At 37.1% G+C, this 21,488-nt stretch overlaps 1 protein-coding gene across 1 annotated transcript in view; it reads right to left on the minus strand.

Annotated features, from left to right (window-relative positions):
- Positions 1-8,631: 8,631 nt before the first annotated feature.
- Positions 8,632-21,488, minus strand: part of LOC145680488 (uncharacterized) — a 158,123-nt gene continuing 145,266 nt past the window's right edge. Inside the window, exon 5 of the mRNA XM_081751065.1 lies at positions 8,632-8,816. Coding sequence (XP_081607191.1) covers positions 8,782-8,816 — 35 coding nt within the window. The 3' untranslated portion in view covers positions 8,632-8,781. The remainder of the gene's footprint in view (positions 8,817-21,488) is intronic.

Here is a 21,488-nt window from a genome sequence, read left to right on the forward strand (position 1 = left end):
GAGTGAATGCATGGGGTGCCAATAACTGTACGAATGAAAATATAAAATGTTAGTGATTGGCACTAGAGTGCCAATCACTGTCTCTGATGCTGAAGAATAAAATAGCTTAAAAACTGTCAGATAATGCTTTCCATCTCTACATCTATTCTTGGTCAAAATTTTGGTTTCCTACTCTAATAAGTAACAGTTATTGGCACAGTGCCAAGAACTGTATAAATGGTCATGCCAATGACTGTAGGGATTTGCAGCAGAATAGGTTCTGGTAATGAAATATGTCTAATATGCCTATTGAAATGTTTTGTTCATGTAGTCTAGTTCAGGGACGGATTGGCAAAGTTTGGCCCACCCGGCTGAGTTACAGAATTAGCCCACCATCAAAATTTATTATAATAGTTTGAACTTTGAGTTACAGCAAGAAAGTATTTTTCAAAACTCAGCTAGTCGGCTATGAAGTGCGCGTGATCAGACACAAGCATAGTTATTAACAATGGCGAGCTAGCCTAAGTCAATGTGAATAACGGAGTAAAGAAACTCCGGTAAAGAAAAGTCTGCTGTGAGATTCAAAACGTTAGTCCCAAACGTCTGGACGGTTATGGATATTCTTGGTGTTAGCAACATGGGCATTTAGTTTCTAGTTTTTTTTTTTAATGGTAGGGCCTAGATCAATGTCAAACTTAAATTATTTCATATAAAATAAATTACAAAACGTTTTCTTATTGTTGCAGAAATCGGCACAGAATCCCAAAGATTGGAAGAAAAAGATACGTACTAGAACAGAGAAGTGCTTGCCTTGAAGCAATATCAAAAGGTGCAGGAATAAAGACTGCACCGACGCAGTATGACGTTCCTCGGTCTACCTTACAGTTCCATCTGAGAAATCAAGATATGAAATCATCATCCGGACCACGACCCATTTTAGAAGAGGAAGAACCATTGTTGGTGGAATGGTTCATAAAATGTGCTGAAAAGGGTTTTCCCAGAAAGAAACAGGATATTCTTAAAAGTGTTCAGGACTTTCTCGTGAAACATCCTCGTTCTAATCCGTTTCCAAATAACATGCCGGGAAATGGATGGTATAAATCGTTCTTTCAAAGAAATCGTAAGGTTGCCGAAAGAACGTGCGAATCTGTTACAACTGCGAGTGCTTGTGTAACAGAAAACGACATAAGATCATGGTTTCATAATATACAGAAGTATTTTGAAGCCAATAACCTTACAGATGTTCTGCAGGATGCAACACGTGTTTACAACGGTGATGAAACTAACTTTTTGCTTTGTCCGAAAACTGGAAAGATGTTAGCGGAAAAAGAAGTAAATAACGCGTACGATGTAGACACGTGGAAATGCAAAGGGGTCTTTAGCAGTTATGTTTACTTTCAGTGCTGCAGGTGACGTAACACCCCCAATGATAGTTTTCCCTTATGTTCGTGTGCCTAATGATTTGGCTCTATCTGTGCCTACAGGATAGGGTATCGGTCGCAAGTGAGAACGGGTGGATGAAAGCCGAAGTATTTTTATGGATATATAGGTAATGTGCTGTATCCGTATTTAAAATCGAAAAATGTCAAGTTCCCGATTATATATTTTGTGGACGGTCATAAAACCCATCTTACTTATCAACTTAGCGAACTTTGCTGCAAGCTTCAAATTGAACTCATTGCTCTGTATTCCAATTCTACAAGAATATTGCAACCTGCTGGCGTTGCCATATTTAAACCATTGAAGGATGAGTGGAACCAAGTGGTACGAGAGTGACAACTTTAGAATCAATTGCAGTCTCTGACGAAAGCTAAATTTGCTCCCCTGTTGAAACAAGCAGTTGATACTTACATTTCGCCATCTATATTACAAAATGGATTTAGGGCGTGCGGTTCACACCCATTGGATCCCAACAACATAGATTACACTAAATGCGTTGCAAAACCAAGGCAAACAGTTCAAGAAATACACGGTGGTAATGAGCAAACTAAGGATGTAGTATTAACCAGAACCGAGTTTGAAAGTATAGTAGGAACTGATGTAATGAGAAGACTTCAGGAAGTTGACAATGAACAAGTCCTTGTAAATAAGAACGAAGAATTCCATGTACTGTATCGCTTATTTCAACATTTTGTAGATAATAGTAGGCCTAAGTCTTCGGTAGAGAGATGTGTTAATCTTCAGTCAGTGCAGGCGAACAATCAGCAAGGTTCACCTGTATCCTCTGCATGTATCCAACTCAATGATTTCAACCACTCAGATCCTGCTAGTGATGCTCATACTCTTTGTGAAGTAAACCCTAATACACCTACCAATGGCAGATGCAAATGCTTTACAAAAAGGTTCCGGCTCAACACCAAAAGTTAACCACCGAACATCCGTTGCTGCAAGATGTTTTAGTATGGCCAGAAACTCCTAAGAGAAAGGGGAAACGAAATGTAGAAAGACTGCCGTTTGTAATAACGTCTCATAAATATCAAGCTATTTTGCACGAAAAAATGAAGAAAGCAATTAGCTGAACAAGAATAGATCAGAAAGCAAACAAGGAAGATGTCTGAGAGAAAGGAACAAGAGTTAAAACGCAGAGGAAAAGCATCTGCAAAGAAATCAAAACATGAGGTCTATCTCGATTGTTCAGCGGAGATAAGCGGTCATTCAACTTCTAACCTTGAACAAGACGAAGGACTGACTGAATCATTACAAAATGGAACGCTCACAAGGAGGCTGAACTTCGATTCGTCATCAGCTGCGCGAAGCAAGGTAATATCCTGCAAACACTGTTTTCAGCCATTCTTTTCGGGAAGGATGGATCTTGAATGCGAGTTGTGCCACAGCAAATATCACAGTCGTTGCATTCCAAAGTACCATAAGGAACACATACCAGAAGATATAGAAGATGGATTTTTGTGTCACGGGTGCTACGTTCTACAGGATGACAATGAATGTGGTCATAGATGAGGACGAGATTAATGAAACGGATTGAAATAAATCATTGAAACATACAATTTTGTTTGTGCATTTCCCGTTTTTTAATTTTAAAAATATGTTGTGCATTCCTTGTTTTCAATTTGTTTCTACTTCATAATGTTCAAGGTCTAAAATGTCTATTTCTTGTGTATTAATAAATATAATAATTTATATTACTTCCAGTCAGGCCTACAAGTCTTATTTCTGTCAATAGTATCTTCTACTGTATGCTTTATAATGGTGCCAATAACTGTCCTCGTTGGGTGCCAATAACTGTTTTTTGAGTGCCAATAACTGTAAGATCATTGTCACATTACAAAATATATTTTTATTGCCAAACTTTACATTTGTATTGTAATTTCTCAACATATTATTCAATTAGAGATTCCCAGAAAGTATTTATTAAAAAATCGCCAGTATATGTTATAAAATAAGTCCCTTATAAAGATATGAACGAAAACAAATCCTTAAAGTGCCAATAACTGTATGGTTTCCCCTAGCCTCCTAATTGGGGACACAAATTTGAAACTTAAGATTTCTACATGTTTTTACCACCGTTACTTTTAAGTCTTATAACCACTATTACTAACCTACCATTCCGCTGACGTGAACTATTGAAGGACAAGTATCATGCCATTTGAAAAGAGCTGTACGTAATATAATGTTGCAATTTGCGAAGAAAGCATAAAAATGTTCACAAAGAAAATAAAAAAAGTATCTTTTACTACTTGATTTAAGTACTTCATAGCTGCTTTCTAATAATTGACCCATTATAACACTTTTGATAATGTGTTGTAGAATTCTAGAACAATAGCATATTAATGTGCAATACACCACGAAAAGTAATAACAGTAGATATTTATCACTGTATGTTTCTCTGCTCACGAGTAATCTTAAGGATGTAATGAAAATATTCTGCAGAAGTTTTATTTTCTGTCTGAAGACTGAATAATTACAATAAATAACGTAAGATAATAAATTACAATAACTTTGAATTTCGATTGTCGAACTTTATAAACTTGTCATAATTATGATTTTTACATGTAGTATTTCAATTCCTGGTTAAAAACAATCTAGAAAACTGTGAGGAGAAATCGAAAATGGAACTTAGAGCAACTAAGAAGTATGGACAATGATATGAAAGAAGAGATTGAAGAATAATTCTATGTGGTTGTCGATATGGTAGACAATGTAGAAAATAGTTGGGATAAAATTAAACAGATTCTACTTGACCCACTCCACAACAACATTGGTAAGAAGCGACGCTTAAGATGATGGAAGAACGCAGAAGGGCGAAAAGCACGGACATCAAAGAATACAAAAGGCTGAATAATGAATTGAGAAGAGACATGGTAAAAGCCAAATAAAAGTACATGGAACAGATATGTGAAGAAATAATGGAACTTCAGCGGCGCGGCAGATATGATCTGATGTATCAGAAAGCACAAGAATTAGGAGGGAAAGCTAACAAATGCATACGCACATTTGGAATCGAAGATCAACAAGGTCATGTAGTCACTGACCATCAAAGAATTCTTAGAGTTTGGGAGGAATACATGAAAGTTCTGTATGACCAGAAGCAGGGACGTACGCAGGAATTTATTTCGGGAGGGGTCTAAAGCGTTTCGGGGGGGGTCCAAATACAATTTGAGGCTAAATTATATGAAAATTTCTAAAATTGTCTCTAAAAGTAGACTACACTTACAAAAAAAATTGGGATTTCGGGGGGGGGGGGAAGTCAGGATCCTCAGGACCCACCCCCTGCGTACGCCCCTGACCAGAAGAACCGAACCAAAGATATTGCGATCGAAGCAGAGGAAGAGGTAGATGAGGAAGAAAAAGGACCCAGTGTATTGAAAAGTGAATTAGTACAAGCCATCAGGGACATGCGAAGGAAGAGGCCATTGGAGATGATGATATACCAGCAAATTTGCTCAGGGGATTAGGAGACAATGCAATGAACTGACTTCACCCATTGACAAGATGTACTGAGTGGAGAATGGCCAAAGGATTTTCTCGATGTTGCAATGATTGCATTACCCAAGAAAAAGGAAGCAAAGAAGTGCAGCGATCACAGAACCATTAGCCTTATTTCCCACACTGGAAAGGTAATTGCGCGTATACTGAACAGGTGGCTGGAAAATAAGATAGAAGAGATGTTGGAGGAAGATCAATTCGAATTCTGGAAAGGAAAAGGCACCAGAGGTGTCATTGGGTTGATAAGAATTATCTGAGAACGAGTACGGGACGTAATGGAAGAGTTGTGTTTGTACTTCATGGACTGGCAAAAAGCTTTCGACAGGATCAATTGGACGAAACTTTTGCAAATACTTCAAGAAATTGGGGTCAACTGGAGAGAACGACGGCTTATTCGCAACCTGTACATAAGACAACGAGTCAAGATGCGCTTGAATGAAGAAGAAACCAATAGTGTGGAGATTGGAAGAAGAGTCAGACAAGGATGTAGCATGTTGCCCCAATTATTCAACATTTACAGTGAACGGTTAATGAAGGAAGCATGGGAATTGGAGATTTCAAGATTGGAGGGCAGATCATAACAAGATTAGGTATGCATATGATACGGTTATTATAGCTAGAACCGAAGGAGTACAGGAAATGACTGACAAAATAGTTAACATTGGGAAACTATATGGAATGGAAATCAACATCGAAAAGCCGAAAATCATGAAAATATCCCGTGGAAATGCGCCCTTACAGATCAGAGTAGAACAAAGAATACTTGAAGAGGTCGACCATTTCAAATATCTGGGAAGTATTTTGACGAAAGACGCGTAATGCACCAGAGAGATGAGGTCGAGAATCGTCATAGCCAAAGAAGCATTCAACAAGAAAAGGTCACTCTTAACTAGCAGCCTTAATACTGGACTAAGGAAGAAACTGGTATATATGAAGCATTGGACTTTATGGTTCAGAGACTTGGACATTACGGAAGTTAGAGAAGAAATATTTAGAGAGCTTCGAAATGTGGTATTGGAGGAAGATGGAGAAGATAAAATGGATAGAAAGAGTAACAACAAAGACGTTTCTAAAACGGATAGGAGAGAAGAGAACGTTCCTACCCACCATCCTTCGTAGAAAGGCCAATTGGATTGAACACATCTTGCGAAGAAATTGTCTTCTTCATACCGCCATAGAAGGAAAGATGGAAAAAAAAGCGAGGAATAGGAAGAAGAAGAACACAAGTGATCGATGATTTGAAAAATATAAGAAAATATTGGGAGTTAAAAGACGAAGCTTAAAATCGAGAAATATGGAAGAAACGTTTCCAGGCCGAAACTGAAAATTAGAAAGAAAAGAAAAACAAACCTCATTAGTCCCAGGACCTGCCAAAAGGCCAAATACTTAATAATAATAATAATAATAATAATAATAATAATAATAATAATAATAATAATAATAATAATAATAATAATAATAATAATAATAATAATAATAATAATAAAAATTACTTCCATTTATCGTTTCACTAATTCATTTCGAACAATTATTTTCTACCTTTTGATCAATGTTTAGTAATTTTATTGCACGGGAAAGAAATAAGACAATAGTTAATCTTTGTTTTACGTTCTCCATATTGAAAAATGGCTAGTGTGTTATTTGTCAAAAATTAGGAATATAATTTTTAGTGCCAGAAGACCTATTCCCGATAGGGATACAACTGATTTGGATCTTTAGTTAAATTGTGTGTTAATATTCACTACTCTCGGTGCTGAACATGGACGTTGCACTCCATTGAAATAACCCAGAAACAAATTTTATTAAGAAGCAATCAATTATGACTTTTAAATTTTGAATGAAGACGTTACAAATGTGTTCAGTTATTGTACAAAATTGTGTAGTACTTTCATGACATAAGTCAAGTCAATTTTTATGAAAAATAGCTGGAATGTTAAACTTCTTGAATGTATTTTCCTTTGAAAAAAAAAGTCATAAATAAATAAATAAAACTAGAAAACGCAAACTTAGTTCAAGTTTATTTTTGTGAATAATGATTTCTTCTGTTCAATTATTATATTTTCGTTTTCTGTATTCGTAAGAGCAACGGCTGTACCGTAGACAGAGGGGTCTACCTACTAACTGTATGGTCAGGTTCGATCATCTGTGGGAGCGACATTTATTTCTCGTTCCAAAGTGGCTTAGGGATTCACGAAGCCCCTGTAAAATGGATGCCTGGGAAATCTTGACGGAAGGGAGGGTAAAGGTGATTGAAGCGTGGTACCGAAGTTACTTCACTACCTTCTTTCCTTATGACCAAAGTCGAGAAAATATTGTGCTTTACTTTTCATTTTGGCATTTTCCAAATTGGAGGCATCTTATATCATTGTATATTACAGCACTTCCTTATGTTTTCAAAGGAACTTATACTTGGATTTGCTCACTGCTGAAATTTCTGTTGGTTCTGCTTACAATGTTATACGGTTACCGAAAGTCTGAGGTCATAGACCAACCCTGTTATGAGTAAATATACGAAAAAAAGGTAAGTTGTCGAAAATAGTTTCCAATTTAAAATGGTAGAATGCTTCCAATCGCACTAACCGTTTAAGCATCACCTTGGTAAGGGACCCTATATTAACTGAAAAAGCAACGTTGCCAGTTCAGCAGGCTATTCCCTTGGACCCTAACCATACGAAAAAATACAGTATTGTTCAGAAATGGATTCGAGGTGTTCTGCATTCACTCAAATAGCAATGTTCGCATTTCCTGTGTCATTTTTGGGTGCCATTATGTTTCGTTTTATACAGCTTGCTGAACTAGAAACGTTTTCTTAGTTTAATATAGGGCGACTTATCAGTATGAAGCCCAGACAGGTAGTTCAAGTGAAAAAGCTCCTCCATTGAAAAAGCTCCTCATAATTTTCACAACAACTTTTTTCTCTTTCCATTTTTTTTTCGTAGTCGTAACATAATTGGCCTATGATCCCAAATTTTGATACAGCTACATATCATTCTTTTGGTATTATGAATAATTACATTCAGTGCCAAGAGTTACATTATGCATTATAAATTAGATTAAAGTTATCACAATATGTTGGTAAAGTATACAATAACAATATTTTAGGAAAGCATTTTTCTTAATGTTTGAGAATCCTACACAAAACTTATTCTACACAGTCCGAATGTTAAACCAAACGAACTAACACCTCAAACTTAATACGAGAACAAGAGTTTTGTATTTATTCTGATTTTCAGGAAAAGAAACACACAGTGATGGGCATTATACGGTTTTATCTCCCATATGGATATATCTACTAGAAATCATTGTACTTATCATATAGTTTTCACCTATTCTAATTCTAGACATATACCACAGATAATTACAAAGCTATTTTCACGAAAGATTATACTTTATGTTCACGTATAAAGTGGTAAGATAAACTTTGCTTCTGAGTAAACCTCTTCTTACAAACTTTGCAACTAAATGGCTTAACTCCGCTATGTGATCTCAAATGATTATTCAAATGGCTCTTCTGTCCAAACCCTCTACCACACAATTTGCACATATAGGGCTTCTCACCTGTGTGCGATCTAATATGTCTGATAATTCGCCACTTTTCATCGAAACTTTTTCCACAAACAAGACACTTAAAATTATTTTTCCCAATTTTACAAAATAATACAGTTTCACCACTGTTTTGTGCCTCGTCTCCATTGCTACCATAAATAACGACAGTTTGTGGTGTCGGAGAAGTAGCTTCACCCACGAATACCTGCAAATCATTTGTACTGCATGGAAGTTGCTGTTGCATAGAAAACTTACGAGCATTCTCTCCTAATTTATGCATTTTCCTCCTTGGTGCAAAGTTAGATAAGTAGTTTACAGATCTTCGGTTTTGATGACTGGAGGTGAACCTGCAAATGAGAAGAAAATTAGAACTATGACTAATAGAAAATGTTTCCATAAATATTCTACACTTTCTTCCCTCATTTAGATAATCGTAACATTGATTATCTATAATGATGTTGAAACAATACAGAGAACATTCAAAAATGGGTTTATTTGCTTCACGTCCTTACGTGACACCGAGGTTATGGAATCACACCATGAGAACACAAATCGTTATGTATGACAGGGTGCCTAGAAATTCATTTTCTAAATTCAAGTCTCTTTCTGATTGTCAATTCTCACGCAAGTCTAATTAGTGCAGTAAAAGCATTCTTACTTTCTTTTGCTTTCTCAAATAAAAATTGTTAATTAAAAAGAACTAAGGAAAGATTCTACCTCATTCGATATGACTTGTTTATATATACTCACATATATTCTTATTTATCAATTTAATGGAAACACCTGGAGTTGAAAACTCGTTAGATGACTGGGTTGGCTACGCTCAGGCGGCGATCGCAGCATCAGGTTGTTGGTGATTATGTGTTGAGGCAAGCTCTGTACTACATGAGAAGCAGTAGAACAGCACCGTGCAATAAAATAAGTAGGCGGTGATATGGAAAATGTGGACCTCTCTTATTTTGAAAGAGGGCGAATTGTTGGCGCTCGGTTATGTTGTGCGAACGTGACGAAATTTCCAAACTGTCCGCTGCGAGTTATATTACAAAGACATATGAAGTTGGGTTGCAAAGGCGAAACCGTTCATAAGGGACCATAGCCTTTTAGCACGACGCCAAAGCTGCCGCGAACATGAACCATTGATCATTGAAAACGTATTATATGGTCGGATAAGTTATCGTTTACCTTATTTTAAACTACGGGCCGTATTCATTGTGGCGGATGCCCAAAAAAGCGTGTGATTTGCAATGTATATGCATAACTGTGAAACATGGCGGTGGCTGTCATGCTATGGGCTGCAATATCCTGGTTTTCAGTGGGGCTCTGAGCTGACGCTTGTTGATCACGTCGCTGTCCGTGATTATGTCGCCGTTTTAAAGGATCGTGTACTGTATATCGAGATGCGTTTTCCGGGCAATGACGGTATATTTCAAGAAGAAAATACACCCAGTTACACAACTGGAACTGATGCGGCAAGTTAAACATCTTCTCCGACGTACTTAATTCCCAGACCTGAACTTAATTTAATACATGTGGTCCATTTTGGAGGCACCAGCGCAGATTTCTACCTCAAACCTTTCTTGTGAAACTGAGTAACGCACTGCATGCGGAATGGTGTGATATTCCTCTTGGTACCGTTCACGACCTCTATGACATCATCCCAAGTCGCATCAGAGCTGTTTTGAGGGCGAAAAGTAGACCAACACCATATTAATCTCGTAGGCTCCATTTTTCCTTTTAAGTTTTTACATTAAGTAGATAAGGATTTGTATATGTGTATGTTTTTCGGAAAGCTACATAAAAATAATTTCACTTTCATGAAACTTTAAGCGTATTTTCTTTGAAATTGAATTATTCCTACTATTCTAGTCTGAAATCAGTAGTCTATAGATAAACGAGGCAAATTTACCCAATTAAACTTGTTTCTTACTTGATATTGTTAAACATATTTTCAACTAACTTAAATTACATTTAATTTTTACATGATATAATAGTCACAATTTTACTTTATGACTGACATTTGGATCAACATTAACTTTATTTTATATTATCTACCTATGTTCCATCGTATATCAATAACATCATAAGTTAATGAATTTTATTTACATAATTATGACTTACGTGAAGAATTCTCTTGTACTTAAAATGAGTTCATATAAGGTTTATTTTTGTAGTCATTTTACACTTCTTGGATAAACTGAACTCAAAAATATCCTTTGTCATGCATGAATGATTTATACAATAACGATATCATTGTTTTATACTTATCTTCAGTCATATAACAAAATCTATTTTTAAAAAAATCTCAACATTCATAAATTAATTGAGTGATTTTTAGACTTGATACTTTCAGGGCACAGAGGTTTGCCATAACAGGCCTTTCTGATTAATTGAAGTTTATACTATGTTTTCAGCACGAGGTTATATGAGGGGAGATATACTGTTTAAAGAGACTGAAGATTCCGTAACAAGTAATTCGGAAAGAAAATAATATAATGTAAAAAGATCCTCTTCTAATATAACTAAAATACTTTACTGAAATAAAAATAATCTCAAAGTCTACAGAAGCTGCTAACACTTTTAATGACGGTTTTACGAATAAGAGGAGCGCATTAGTAATAATATGAACAAAAGAGTATCTAGCAAACAAACATGTACAAATGTACCCTATTTGAAGAGCTGTAGTAGTACTGGTCCCCTTTTCATCTTAATGAGGAAGCAAAAATTTTTGGTGGCTTCTGCCTCAGGACTCCTGGCCCAGTATTAACGACATAGCAGTACATGAAACCACTCCTCTAAATTTTGACATAGGTACCTCGGTCCACCCTCTAAATTTTAGGAGGGGTGCATAGGATCACGCCCCTGAAGTTTTGGAAATCACCTGATTTTAAAAAAATGGTATGGTAATATAGTACCAAGGTATGTACGTTTGTAAGTTTGGTTGGTCCATCTCGTTTCCTTTCTTGAGGAAAAAAAAAACCCTAAAAATTAAATTTCGGAGGTTTTTGACCTATTTCATTCTCCTTGATGAGGTATTATCATGTAATATGGTTGAATGCAGGAGTTCACTCTCTTTCATAAGACATGGATACATTGATGCTTCCATCTTAAATTCTGGGAGGAGTGTGTTTGTTTAATCCTTAAATTTGGAAATTTTCAAAACATAAAATTATATGCTATTGCTCATTATACGCTAGTGTACAATTAACTGAGTTTAATACTGTGAGTAATTCAAGTGTGTGGCCGGATAATGTATTGTTCGCTACATTTTTGCGTCATCTAGAAAATTAAAAAAATAATTGTCACAAGCATACGAAAAGAAGGAAAATTCATGCAAATAAATTTGTCTTCCTGATTTAAAATAATAATAATAATAATAATAATAATAATAATAATAATAATAATAATAATAATAATAATAATAATAATAATAATAATAATAATAATAATAATAATACAAGAAGATACGAGAAATTTGTACTTGTATTACCAAAACGAAAATGATTTGAACACAAAGAAACATTTCTTTACGAACGCAATAAATTGTAAAAGGTATGATTTCTATTGTGTCATAGAAACATTTTTTTTTTTTAAAACGAACAACATGTACTATAATTGTCTAATAAGTAAACGTTATTATAGCACGGCCAACAAGAGATGGTCTCTGACGTTTCTTACCACATGCGGTGGGACATTGCAGCCCCTACTTTGATACCAATGTTACCAATCACGATCACTCTGTCTTATATTTGGTCTAGGAATTAATTCGTGCGGGTGGACAAGAGATGGCGCAACGAACGGAGCGTCCCACAGTTCCGTGTATCCACACATGTGTTGCAAACCCCTGTCATCGCGTATCGTTCGTAGTATAGGGCAGTGGATTAAAGCGTCAACAACACCAGTTTGTAGTTAAGTGAACATGGCGCAATTTGTGCCTGATAAAGTGTTTTTGCGGGGTGTCCTGCTGCATTACTTTAACATGCAGAAAAGTGCGACTGAAAGTCATCGTATTTTGGTGGAAGTGTATGGTGACCATGCTCTAGCTGAGCGAACGTGTCAGAAGTGGTTTGCACGGTTTAGAAGTGGTGATTTCGGCTTGGCAGACCAAGAGCGAGCTGGACAGCCAAAAAATTTCAAGACGAAGAATTGACAGCATTGCTCGAGCAGGATTCGTGTCAAACGCAGGAACAACTTGCAGCAGCATTAGGCGTTGATCAAACAACAGTCTCCAAACGCTTGAAAGCCATGGGAATGATTCAAAAGATGTCACATTGGGTTCCACATGAATTGAAAGACAGAGACGTTGAAAGACGAAAAACCATTTGCGAATTGCTGCTTCAACGACAGAGCAGAAAGGGGTTTCTGCATCGAATTATTACGGGTGATGAGAAGTGGATCCATTACGAGAACCCTAAACGAAAAAAGGCCTGGGTGAAACCAGGTGAACCAGGTCCATCACAACCAAAACGAGATATTCACTGTGCAAAGGTTATGCTGTGCATATGGTGGGATATGAAAGGTGTGGTGTACTATGAGCTGCTGCAACCGGGTGAAACTATGAATGGAGAACGTTATCGACGACAATTAATGCGTTTGAAGCAAGCTCTGGCCAGAACACGACCAGAATGGGATAACAGACATGATAAACTTATTGTTCAACATGATAACGCTCGCCCACATGTCGCAAAACCGGTCAAAACCTATTTAGAAAATGTCGGATGGGAAGTTTTACCCCACCCGCCGTATTCACCAGACGTTGCTCCTTCGGACTACTACTTGTTCGATTGCATGAACAACGATTTGATTGGACAGCGGTTTACTTCTTCAGAAGATATCGAAACATGGGTCTCTGACTGGATCGCTTCCAAGGATGAGGACTTCTTTCGCCACGGAATCCGTACATTGCCTGACAGATGGGCGAAAGTGGTGGCTAGCGATGGACAATATTTTTCTTAAGGTATTTATGTATTTTGTGTTTGTACTACAGCTTCAATGTGTGCGTACCAACCGCACGAATTAATTCCTAGACCAAATACCATTAATTAAATTGCCACTACAGTTGCACCGAAGAAAACCTTGACACGCGAGTAGTGGCAATGTCACTGCGAGCTGTCAGAGACGTTCTCTCACTGGACGCACTATAGGAAGGAAAGACATCTGTCTCTAGTATCCAGAACTAAGGGAGGTGCATAGTAGCGTAACGATAACTATGCGGAGCTCCTCCGTGGCTAAGCGGTTATAGTACGCGCCTTTGGCGTGGGAGACCTGGGTTCGATTCCCGGCGGGAGCTCATGTGGTTCGGATTCCACGTTAATTAGTAGGTCCACGTCTCATATAGCCTCGCTGCTGAACAGGACGTTAAACTCAAAATCAACTCAACCCAATAACTATGCGGGCTCGGGTACAATAATAAAAGTATAATAAAAACTTATAATAAGTTATGGCATATTGTAACAGGCGAAAATAAAGGAGAATGCACTGTTTATCTACAGATAATGTAATTACTAGGTTACATTATCTATGAAAGTTGGAAGACCTGAAATGCTAAGTGATCTAAGTGCAAAAAACTAGGTTCGAGGAAACTAAGAAAAACTACTATATTCACAATATGAAAAAGTTTAATGCAGACAGCGCATTCTGTTAGCAGTTATTACAAATATTTAGAGTCGTATTGACACTTACAAGGGAACCTTCCGAAAATGATAGTTGCAGGGAAAGATGTGCCCTATGTCAATTGAAAGAGTTGTAACAGAGATATTCATTCCCAAAAAATTAGCTGCTCATAGCAATAAGTTCAAGAAATATAAGGGGTGGAAGTTCGGGAAACAGTAAGGTTGGACAAGGGGGGAAAAGTGCAAATTCCGAAAAAAAAAAGGAGGGCACGGCAAAATACAATGCTGACAAGTGATGAATACAAAGAGACTTGCCACAATAGGGAACAAATGAAGGCCACCAGTAGGTTTAACAGTGTTGCCAACTACAATGAAAAGTACATATTTTGCAAAGAGCACTATATGAAGTGAGTGCAATATTCAGTGTCAACCTGTAATGTAGAACATAAGATATGACGCGTATAATCAGTGGTACAATATAACAAAAGAAAATAGAAAAAACAGAAGTAGGAAAAATACGGAAAAGACGAAGTTGGCCATAATGCGCCACATTTGATCACGAGCTGTGCATATTAGAATGAACAAAACAAGAAAGCACAACTATGCAGGAAACCGACGTACCTAGAGTCGAAAAGAAAAACAAGTTCCAAAGTTGGCAACACTGGCCATGAAAATCCAGACAATTTTAATATAGTTAGGCCACTCGCTTCACAAAAAGAAAATTCCGGCTACAGGCATTAGAATTCGCATCATTTGTACATGCTCGTCAACATTGTACGTGCAATTGTTCGATGAGACAATGGTCCAAACAGAAGATACATTTGCAGTGAGCACAGCGGAATACTGCCAATCCGTCACACATGGTACAATGATCGCCTGTGAATGTCTCGAATCAGTATTCTAGAGGTGTCGGAACCTTTGGTGGTCTTTCTATCACATATCCACATCTGTAGAAAGCAAATGACCTATATGATATATCTAGTGTGTTCCACGTAACTCTGCGACTGAAATAGTTTCAAAGCGAAAGAAATGTGACACATCCAGTTGTGCAGGAATGTACCCATATCAGCGAGCGACAAACTTCTGTGAGACGCAAGTGCTCCCAAGTCCCTCATCATAGAGACCCAGGGGCCAACTTCAAAATTTCAAATAGCACCATCGGTTCGAGTTATATTTTTTTCGATAAATCTTGGAATATGCAACAATGCACATCAGAAATATTTACTATATGGGATTTTAAAATGGCCGCCAAAAAATATCTGCTCGGTGACAAGAACAACGTGCATTTTTGGTGGCCATTTTGAAACCCGTGCTTCATTAGCAAATGTTTCTTATATGCGGCATGTCTCTTATATGTTGCATCTATCCAGAGAAATATCATCTGCCCCGTGTTCCCATTTGAAATGTTGCGGTTGACCCCTCGAGCCTTATGATGGGGGCCCTGGGGGACTTGCTTCTTACAAAGTTTTCTTGGCCCTCAACATGAGTACATTCCTGTGCAATTGGATTTCCAACATCTCTTTTCGCTTCGCAGCAATTTGAGATCACAATGTTCGATGACATGTTAAGACACAACCTATATTTGTGGCGGCCATGCTTCATTTAGCTTTCCTATAGGTGTTGTTGCACATTCCATGATCTATCGAAAGAGGTACAACTCGGTCTCTGTTGCCATTTGAAAGTTTGAAGTTGGCTCCTGAGGCCCTATGATGGGGATCCTGGGGGCACTTGCTTCTCACAGACTTTTATCACCCCTTGACATTCGTACACTCCTGCACAACTGGATCCGTCACATTTTTGTTCGTTTCGCAAATCTTGCAGGTTACAAAGTTTGCTGGGACACCCTGTATATTCCCACATACGACCCAACCATGACATAATGTTCACTACTTCTATTATCGGTTGTTGGCTCAACCCAACCATTTCATGTTCCCCGACTTGACATTACCTCAATCACTCTAGCATTGATGCATTCCGAGTGATGCCTGTTGCCGGAATTTTCTTTTTGTGAAGCGAGTGGCCTAACTATATTAGACTTGTCTGGATGTTCATGGCCAGTGTTGCCAACTTTGGAACTCGTTTTTCTTTTCGGCTCTAGGTACGTCGGTTTCCTGCATAGTTGGTGCTTCTTGTTTTGTTCATTCTAATATGCACAGCTCGTGATCAAATGTGGCGCATTATGGCCAACTTCGTCTTTTCCGTATTTTTCCTACTTCTGTTTTTCTATTTTCTTTTGTTATATTGTACCACTGATAATACTCGTCATATCTTATGTTCTACATTACAGGTTGACACTGAATATTGCACTCACTTCATATAGTGCTCTTTGCAAAATATGTACTTTTCATTGTAGTTGGCAACACTGTTAACCCTACTGATGGCTTCATTTGCTTCCTATTTTGGCAAGTCTCTTTCTATTCATCACTTGTCAGCATTGTATTTTGCCGTGCCCTCCTTTTTTTTTTTTTTTTTTTGTTGTTGTTGTTGCGGAATTTGCACTTTTTCCCCCTTGTCCAACCTTACTGTTTCCCGAACTTCCACCCCTTATATTTCTTGAACCTATTGCTATGGGCAGCTAATTTTTTGGGAATGAACATCTCTGTTACAACTCTTTCAATTGGCATAGGCCACATCTTTCCCTGCAACTATCATTTTTGGAAGGTTCCCTTGTAAGATCTCATAGCAGGGCATTGGCATGGGGACGTAGATCTCATATAAGTGACAAAACAATACTTTCTAATTTTGGTACTTAAATCATTTAGCATTTCAGGTCTTCAGTTATTTATTAAATCAATTACTAATGTTTTTATATCAATATAGATGACAGAAATTCAATTTTCAAATGCCGTGTATTTTATAGGTCGCATGTATTTTAAATATTTATCAAACTGTATTCACATTAATCTTTAATAAAACTTAACCGTGTGGAGTGCTTCTAGGTGGGAAGAAAAACACGTACCGCGATTCCAAGTATTAGGCATTTCTGCTATTATTAATGTTTATCTGGAATCACCTGAGTCTTCTAATTTTAGTGCTATAGTGGTGTCCCAAAAATACTCATTATATAAATTTTAAAGAACATATTTATATCAAGTAGCAAGAGTAGTAGGATACACTATGATTACAATACTTTTAAATGTGACTGTTCAGTTTGTAGAATACAGATGTTTGAACACTGGAATTTTGATCATCAGCTTACATTTAGGAATAGAAACTTGAGGAAGGATAAGTGTTGTTAATCAGAGTTTAAGTATGCATATTTACAATACAACCCACATCCTAGTTTGGTTTGTTGCTATTTTCCTACAAAATAATACTTCCCCCCTTCAGAGTGAATAAAAAAACATGAACCACTACAGGAATGTTAAAAAATATCGCAGCATTCCCCTCACAATTTGAGATTACTTTATTCTTCAGGAGTTGGAGGGAACCCAATTTCAAATAGAAGGACTACAGAAGCAATTGTAACATTGGTTTTGCTCATAGCTCTACTGGTTTGGTACACTAGACCTTGAAGCACCCACGTTGACGGAACTAAGTGCAACATTCCAGGAGGAAAAGCACAATATTCCCCTGGAAACCATTCGTGACTTATATGCCTCCCTGGTCTGCAGGCTAATGACGTCCCACGCGGTATTAGGTACGTAAGTTGTATTTTCTTCAGATGTTCCCATTATTTTGATAACCATCTTTATATATATATATATATATATATATATATATATATATATATATATATATATCGGTTTCTACTAATGTATAATTATTTTTCTTCTCTCATATTTACTTTCATATGATCAGTTTAGCCTAATTTATCTTTAAACTTTTATCTAATTGGAAGTAACATATAATAACACTATCCATGGCTTTGATTTAATATTTTTAATTTTATATTATAATAATAAAATAGCATAATAGTTTTAAAATACAGTGTGTGTTTTTAAGCTTTGGTCAGTATTTCTTCTCTTTTGTTACTAACGAGGGTCATATTTCGGTTCGAACGTGAGGATCAATATAAAACCTGGTAGACATATACAGGACTAAGTACTGACCCCATGTAAAACTCGTTTTCCGCCGACAGCATCACCTATCCTTCGAAACACGAGCGGTTAGATTCCGCATTGTAGGTGCTGAGTGAAGATTAGTCAGGTGCGTCAGTGTGTGGCAGTAAGCTCCAATTAGTGCTAGGTGTGGTAGTCAGTGTGCAAAAATTGGGGCAGGCTGATGGCATTAGCTTCATTCACGTACTTGAACTGTTAAAAGGCAAACTAAGGCATAGATTTAAAGATCAAACGTCAGTTGAGCGTAAGATGAGTCATTTGCGACATTTTTGTGCAATTTAATTATCAGTGAGTACGAAAATGAATTAGAAATGACACACACATCGACACTCGACTGATATTATGAAGAAAATGGCACGGCACCGGGAGACATGATAGCAGTTCAGAGCCGGAACAAGACAGCAGTCCAGAGCGGGAACAAGGCAGTAGTCAAAGCGAACACGACATATCTTCAGCACGAAAACTGAAAAGAAGATGTTTTATCGCAGTCTACGGACTAGGAAATCCCGAGTATCTACAAAGATTATCATTAAGGAGGATAACACGTATAGAAAAGTTCTGGCACAACACAAGAAAATTATTTCGTTAAGTAACTGCAAGCCTGTTTTGGATTATGGACACGCCCTGTCTACGAACTCCGCTTCAATCAAAGGGAATCGAGAAATAAAACTCCAAACAGTGAAATGTGAAGTCATCAGATTATTTAACGAAGCGTGAGAGCATGGAGCATCACTGCATTACTGGCATTTACAGTTCTGGGTTCTCCAAACGGCAAAAGAAGTTGGCTTATCGGATTTCAAAGCGTCGCCGACTTTCATTGAAAATCTTAAGAAACAAGAAGGGATTATTGCACTAAACCGTCACCCGGTTATATAAGTAATTTTTGGGACAACACTCTGTATATTTTGGAAGGATTAGAAACCATTCTTCGATCTATATTTTATTCTTGCAACGAAAGTCATTTCTTTTTTCAATGGGAACTGCTAACAACTTGACTCTTTTCTCACGAGCTAGAACAGTAGAACCTTTCATCGTTCATCAATACATGTACACAAAACGTTGTTTCACAGTGAGAAGATTTTAGTAAGTAACAAAGACAACATTCATTTTGTGAACTACATGCGTGAAAATCTACTTAGTCTACTTGAACACTTCAGTGTTTTTTCCTTACTCATTAGTATGCAAAGACTACGTTATACAGTTATTTGGAACTGAATTAAGTGTTTTCTTCAATTACTTATGGAAATACTAATCCCAGGTGCGATGTAGTCAGATTGACGCTAACCATATCACTTAGTCCGTTCTTATCTCGAAGTCCTCACGTTCGAACTAATCACCTCTTCTTCTACATTGTGGCCAGTGAACTGTGAATAAACGCAAATTCTTTCAACATTTAATTTTCATATCCCTACAGGTGGTTTAACCCGATTACATTTTAAAATGAACTACCAACATTGACCAGTTGGTCAGCCAAGCTCTTATCCCGAGTATCTCAACTCAGGGAGTTCTTCTCAGTGTGTTGACGAAGTCACCACGCTAGTTTGGTTCGTCATACAATTAAGCAAAGGGGCATAAGTTTAAGTAGTCGCACAAAAACATTGTCAGCGACAAGCTTTATTTAGTTAATTCCCCGGTCTTTTGACCATGTGCGTATAATTAGTTAATGGGTCTTATCAACTCCTTGAATTATACATTGCGGCTACCAATGTTTGTTCTACTGAATACCATTGTGAATTTTTGGTGGATTCTCATCGAAGAAACCAGGAACTTACGTCATGGGACTATTCCCAATGTTACCCCACAGTGTTAATCCAAATGTGTGTCATTTAGTGGTGTGAGAAAAGTGCTTATAGTGATCTCCAAATTATAAAATTTCCTACGTATATATATATATATATATATATATATATATATATATATATATATATATATATATATATATATATATATATATATATATATATATATAATAAAGATTTAAAGGGCTATTGTGTATTGAAATGTGAAGTGTAATTTTGTGTTTATTAAAGTAGTTAATTTCCACATCCATACCAGCGTTCCGTGTTGTGATTATTTTCTTCTGCATTATTATTTTTCTTATACATACAGTGCATCTAATAAATAAGTATATTATTGTTTTATTCAATGTCTTTTCGTCTCATGTGTGAATAGTATTTTTGTGTATCACGGTCTAAGCGATTCTTTGGATGTCCATGAGGATTTCGAGACGAGACATCCGAACCTCTCGGTGCTTTATGCTCATCTCATTTTCGAGAACTGAGAACGATCCGCAAAAAGTTCTGTAATTCCTTTTTGAAAACGTTGTTCAATGTCTCAACCAAGTAAGCTCAGCTGTTTTGAAAATACACATTGGTTGGACGACAGGAGCAGATCCAGAAAGCTGTTACAGTACAAACGATTACAACATTTTCAACAAAAAAGGATATTGCAGAAGATGAAGGTATTTGTGTCAGTGGTGAGGCGTTTGCTAGTGAAATAAACGATTACATACATTTGCATCGTTTGCCTGCAGCCAGTGTATGAAATTGTGACCAGAGTCAGTTCAATTATGAACTGTCACCTCGTGCTACTTTATCGAAAAGGGAGGAGAAAGACACTGTTGGAACTATTCAGGCAATGTTCACCACGATTCATAGCTATACCATTGATGTTGCAATATCCATGGATGGAAAACTTGCGAAGAAGTTATACATTTGTATTTAGGAGCCGCAAAGACACTTTGGTCCATAGGTGTCAGTGAATGTGCAGCAACTATGTCTCCAAAATCTGTTTGTCAACGTCAGCATTAGTGGTAAAATGACTAAAGATCATCTGAAGCATTTTTCAAAGTGTTCTAGCAGAAAACATGGACGAACACACTCACTACTTTTGTAATTCATGGTCTGGCCATAAGGATATCACTTTGCTCTCAGAGGCTATTCCCAAGTACAATAATTTGAAAATAACTTCTCCCAAGGCCACCAAATATGTTCAGCCATTCGATATCTATTTTCTTGGCAATACAAACTTAGGCCAGAAGAATCACTGAACATGTTCGCTTACGCTTTGATAAGCCCTTAGTGAAGTTGCATAATAGGTGTTTCATAATGAACATGCATTCTGTAATCTATAATCAACTGTCAGCTCCAGTTTTTCAAACAATGCTTCGTTATGGCTGGCAAAAATCAGGGCATCAGTTTGAATTTCCAGTTAGTAGGATCCGAAAAGTGATTGACGTAGCCCTCAACTTTGGACTTGATCTTTGGACATGAAAGTGAAGAACACATGTAGTGCTCAGATTTTCCTTAATTGAGGTGTTCTTACTGTAAAGCTACGTTATGTTTCACTC

The sequence above is a fragment of the Thermobia domestica genome, chromosome 3, assembly GCF_964235325.1.
Source record: "Thermobia domestica chromosome 3, izTheDome1.hap1.1, whole genome shotgun sequence".
In the NCBI taxonomy this organism is placed as follows: Eukaryota; Metazoa; Arthropoda; class Insecta; order Zygentoma; family Lepismatidae; genus Thermobia; species Thermobia domestica.